Source organism: Morone saxatilis, unplaced genomic scaffold (genome assembly GCF_004916995.1).
Source record: "Morone saxatilis isolate NCDOM2014 unplaced genomic scaffold, NCSU_SB_2.0 Contig24, whole genome shotgun sequence".
Lineage (NCBI taxonomy): Eukaryota > Metazoa > Chordata > Actinopteri > Moronidae > Morone > Morone saxatilis.
The window spans coordinates 303244-309008 of record NW_023339807.1 but is presented as its reverse complement, the minus strand read 5'-3'; the positions used below and the strand labels follow the sequence as shown (position 1 = coordinate 309008).

The window sequence follows — 5765 nt, the reverse complement described above, 5'->3', positions numbered from 1 at the left end:
ATAAAGGCGCCAATTCATAACACAAATTATCTCAACACTCTATTCAAATACAAGCAATCCTAGGACCGAACTCCTTCAAAACATTTACAGAGACCCCAACAGTACCACAACAATGAAGCAAGCCCACTTGGCGACCGGGGCCAAGGAAAAAACCTGCCTTTAAACAGGGCAAGCAAAACCTAGGACAGCACCCTCTCGCTCCATAGGTGGGTGGTCCATCCTGCCTTGAACCCAGTTGGGGAGGAGAGAGAGGGAGAGCAGACAGACAGACAGGACAGGACAGACCAGACAGACAGACAGACAGACAGACAGGAGCAGACAGACAGACAGACAGACATATCAGACAGACAAGACAGGAACAGACAGAACAAGACAGAACAGACAGAGTAGGAACAAACCATACACTAATAGAGTGACCTGATGATGAGAACAATGAAGAAGATGATGACGACCGACAAACAGCATAGCATGGGAAGACAATGAGCAGTGGACAACACAACAGGTAACCGTAGCCAAAATAATACTATCAATAATAATAACACCTAATATCAGTGAATTTTAGCAAATGGTATCCCGTACAAGCAATACCATGGTAGGAGGCCCCCACCAGGATCCATGAGAACCTGCTGAGACGAGAAAGCACAAGAACCTCCAGAGAAGAACGTGAAAGTTAGTAAACATGCATTAATGGGACCATGAATGAGTGCAGGAAGAGAGGAGCCTCATGCACACCAATGGGAAAAACCCCCCGAATAGATCTAGGGGCACAGTGCGTCCTCCAACCTTTTTAAGCCCCCAAGAATCCCTGACCTCACCTTGGTGAGAGGCAAGATCTACCTATTGAAGCGTTGGAAAAGAAAAAGGAGACAGCCCAGATTGTACTACCAAACCTTGACGCCTTTTATTCAGGCAATTGCTATTGAATTACAGAAATGCTTTGGTCCCAACGTTCAAATTAAATGCAACAAAGAAAAACACTTAAACTAGCATATCAAAACTGGCCATAGCTTCCAAATCAACACATCAACTTCCAATTCTAAAACATCAACTTCAATTCTAAAACATCAACTTCAATCTAAAACGACAACTCAACAATAACATCAACTTCAATTCCTAAAAGGTTATTCAATCTCACAACCAACACAAAAAGAAAAGGAATGTGGAATTTGTGGAATTTTCTACTTATAGAAGAGACAGTATTCTGCCATCAAGTGTTAATGCTTACCCACCTGAAGGGCCTTCATTCAAGTCCACATTAATATCAGCCATTTTAGAAAATAAGAATGTAATTGTAATGCCTACACAAAATTCTCAATTAATCTACATAGTAATTAAGTACAGCTTTATGTCCAACACAAAAAATAAAGGTGTGACCATATTTCCTTCTTGTATGCAGATTAATGTATTTTGTCATAGAAGGCACAGACACACACACAAAACACACTATCAGGTGAGCAGAATCCACATGCAGTGCAAGCTTATCCCACTCAAAGCCTCATGCAAGTTACATAACATTAGCCATTTTAGAAAAATAAATAAATTAATAAATAATTAATAAATAAAGTATTATTAATTATGTATATAGATAATATATATAAATAGAAACTGTAATTGGTTGTTTTAACCAAAATTTCCTCAGTCCAGTGTAAAATGTTAATAAGCTCAGTGCAAAGTTATGTACCATCTTATGCCATCATCACTTTCACATTGCCTTAACTGGTCCAAACTGTCCCTGTTACCTCACCCAGGTAGTGAGATGGCTGTGACTGAATACTGTCTGTGAATGCTTTGTAGTTGGCTCATAGCTACTGACAGCCTAGTCCTGAGTGCAGGTGTTTTGTCAGTAAGGCGGTCCTGTACTTTGATTTAATTATTTTCAATCTGTGAAACACGCCATTTCGCAGAGGTAAGTGATCCAAAAAGTAGCACCCTCACTCTTAGTCGCGCAGAGAATAGAGGAGTAAAATTGAATTGAATTGGATTGATATTGCTAAAACAAAAGTCTTATTTCTTAATAACAAGACAATAAACACTTCAGAAGATTCAGAAGAGTGGCCACTGATCTGTGGTGTGGGTTTCACAGTTTCAAAGCAAACTTTTTATGAACCTTTGCCATTTGTTATAAAAATGTTTTTCCCTGTGATCCGATATGAGGGAATTTACACCATGGCTGTCTATCTCTCTCATCCCTGCGCCACCTTATCCAACACTGATGAGTGTGTTTCTGTCGTGCTGCTGGGGCTGTCTGTGCTGACCCTCTGAGCCTCGTTGTAGGCCTATGTACTCAATTGTTCCCTATTGAACCACTGATTATCTGATTTAAGTTGACCACTGTATGTGAGACTATCCCTTAAAATATGTATGTGTCACGGTCCACTCTCATGAATCTAATCAAGTGTTTATTATTACCTTATCTCGTGAAATCAGCCTTTTGTTTTCTCGAGATAATGATATATTAACCCATTATCACAGGACAATGACCGTGGTTATCCTAAGATAACTAAATAATTAACTTGTAAAGACCATTTAGGTCTTCCATAAACTTGAGTACCTTTAAATATTACTTTTGTAATATACGCATGTAATTGTATAACTCCCTCTTCTGCTGCATTCTACGGTAGACCTGAAAGCTTAACGCAGTACAACTTTAGAAAACACGTGAAAACATAAGCAACTGAAGGAAACGGGTTGCACAGCATTTAGCAATGGGTCTCTCTCTCTCTCTCTCTCTCTCTCTCAATAGATTAGATCTATTTATAACTCTTTGTTGGTCGATTCTGTACACAAGACATCAGGGTTCCCTCCTCTGTTGCTTCCATTTTCTTACCTGTCTTCTACTTGTTGTTTGTTTGTTTGTTTTCCCGAACACACACAGCACAACCAATCTTGTCTTTTGTCTATGTGCCTGTCTTTTCTCAAAGGGAACATTTGACAGATTTCCAACCAGCTTTGTATCATTACATTGTGGGTAGTGGGGCAGCACCTCTGGGTGCACTTCATTTCCATATACTACTCACACTGTAATAAGGGTGCCACTCACCTTTTCCTGGAGATTTTCTTTACAATTGAGGACTGATTATCCTGCTGCAGAGTCCCTTCCACCCTGTGTCTGGTGTGAACAGCTAGATTGACTGACACGGCTGAAATGAATAAGGATTGTTTAAAACGTTTTTCTGTTCCACTTCACTTCTGGTTAGCCCACTTTGAAGTGTCATACCACACAACTACCAACAGTGGAGTTGCACACAAAATATGTGCCTAGGCTGTCTGAGTGAGGGGCTAAAATACAGTAAACATGTTTCAGGACAACATAGATTATTTCCAGGTTTTTTCTGTGTTTGACTGGAAAACTAGTCTCTAAATAGAAAGATACAAAGCTGGTTGAAAACTGGCAACATTTCCCTTGAAGTTGCAGTGCAGGGACCTTTTAGGGTATTCTAATAAATCAACACTTTAATCACTAACACCCTTGATCCTCAGTACTTACCACAGCATTCTTTATGCCCGTCTTGGAAGCCCCTCCTCCTCCTGCTGTGATCACCAGCCCTGTTTTAGGGTCCACTTTAATGGAGTACAAGGGAAAGGGGGCTCTGTAGAGATCTGGCACCCTCCTCTTCCCCATGGTTGTCGTGCAAGTCACTCACACTTCTTCATAAAAGCGCTGCATTCAAGCACACCTGTGGAAAACAGAGAGCATCCATTGATTTGTGCAACTACCTCTGTAAGGTTGCTCCACCTCTGGAACAGCTGTGTTCTGGGGTTTTCATCTGAGGGAAACTGACTTGCTAATGAACATATCCTGGACCGGCAACTCCATTCGTGTCCCTTTAAAGTACTTCACATGCCAGTGTGGTATGATATGAAAATAGTGAATGCAAATGTAAAGATCTGAGTCAGGGAGTGAGATGTTTCCTATCCAGCACTCAGGATGTCCCATTGTCCCATTGTCCCATTGTCCCAGGGACAATAACAATAGCACCTGGGACAGTAGAGACATGTATCATTACAAATAAAATCATTATGTTTTGTGTCATGGATCATTTATATTTATTTTTTATTTTACATCAATTATATATTGATATTTTTAAAAGCAAACTCAAGACCTACATTTATAGATTTTTTTATTTGAATCTACTTATTTGTCTCTGTTTATATTAGTATTTTAATTCTACAACAGCAATGTATTATTATTTATCTGTTTTATTGTATTTTCTTTTAGTATTTATCATCTTTTCTTTATTCTGCCTCCAGTGTTTCCTCACTGCAAATTGATGAGGTAGCGTTACCTCAGTTTGTGTTTTTATTTCTTTGAGTGATTACAAAGACATTTATTACTTTGTGTGTGTGTGTGTGTGCGTTTTAATGTGTGAAGCACTTGGTGTTACATTTTGCTTGTACGAGAAGTGCTATATCAAGTCTGATTACTTGATGTTGTGGGAGAATTTCTCCTACAGTTGTCAGTGTTGAAATTGTCACTGGCCAACCTCTATACTACGTCATACACACTTACACACAAACAAATAAGCCCAGAGAGAGACCAGTGTTGACAACTTGGGTACTGCCTTGCTAGATTTAACAACTTTTCAGAGAAATATAATCAAATATATATTACTGAAATTAATTCTCAGAGTATCCGCCATCCACAGCTCTTCTGCCAACAGTGCCCGGTCTCTACCTGTCCTCTTATGCTGTGTGCAAGCAGTCAGTAGGTGTGGGGCCTGTTTGACCTTCTCTGTCACTCTCTCTACGGATTATTCCTATAGCTAAAGAAGTAAAGAGTTTGTTTGAGCTTTGCTCTCACTCTTTCTCTCCAGATATCTGGATTAGGGTGAAGCTTGAAAGCTTGTAAATATTTAAATAGTTTGTTTGAGCTCGTCTCCCTTCCTCGTAGAATTTTTTTACTGAGGAAGATCTACTAGAAAATACAAGCAATGAATGCACATTGGGATGCATGTCCAAAACAGTCAAAGCAGGATTATCAGCACAATAGAGTTGTGTAGTGAAAATCTGAAACATTAGTTGATTAAGCAATTACTTCATTGGCAATTGTAAATTGTCTGGGTTTTGGACTGCTGGTCAAGAAAAATAAGACATCTGAAGAAATCACATTGGGCTCTGGGAAATAGTAGTGGACTATGTAAAAAACAAAAATCATGAAAATAAGAATATTGATAGCACACTGTCTGCTTTATAAACTGAACATAATATGGAAGTTGTGTAGCAGAGGGATGTTTCAGAGGCCAGCAATGACAGGTCAAACTGATCCATGCTGGATGTTTGAGGATACCAGCATTTCTATTTAAACGTTTAGAGTCAAGATAATAAAATAAAATAAATCCAAAAATAAAACCTCTAATTTTTTTCACACGCACGATTTACCATTTTAAAACAAACTACAAAAGGCCCCATATCTTTGGAGTTGTAAAATGCCCCCGCCTCTGTAATATCTTATGATCATATGAATACTATGGGGAAATGATTATTCTATGTAGATGAGTGACTTGAGTGGGCTGGGCCTGGGTCTTACATAGTCCTTAGCAGCTGTTTATATTAGAACCTGTGGAGTTTACATCTCAATGTTAAGATTAAGCAGCTTTTTGCATAGTTTCAAAACTTAACGTTACATTTGAATGAATTGATTGATTGGCCAGCTCAAATGGACACACACAACTAACCCCAGCTGCATTGAACTAACGTTACAGTCTCCCTGGGAGAACACTGCGGGGCTTAGCAGCTGACACAGATAGCACTGCCTGTTTGCCCCC

The 5765-nt window shown here is 39.3% G+C and overlaps 1 protein-coding gene across 2 annotated transcripts in view; it reads right to left on the bottom strand.

Moving 5' to 3' along the window:
- The window catches only part of preb (prolactin regulatory element binding), a 14210-nt gene that overhangs the window by 8023 nt on the left and 422 nt on the right, over positions 1-5765 (bottom strand). For both annotated transcript variants that reach the window (XM_035672744.1, XM_035672745.1), the window contains exon 2: positions 3488-3677. In XM_035672744.1, the coding sequence (XP_035528637.1) occupies positions 3488-3622 (135 nt within the window). In that variant the 5' untranslated portion in view covers positions 3623-3677. The remainder of the gene's footprint in view (positions 1-3487; positions 3678-5765) is intronic.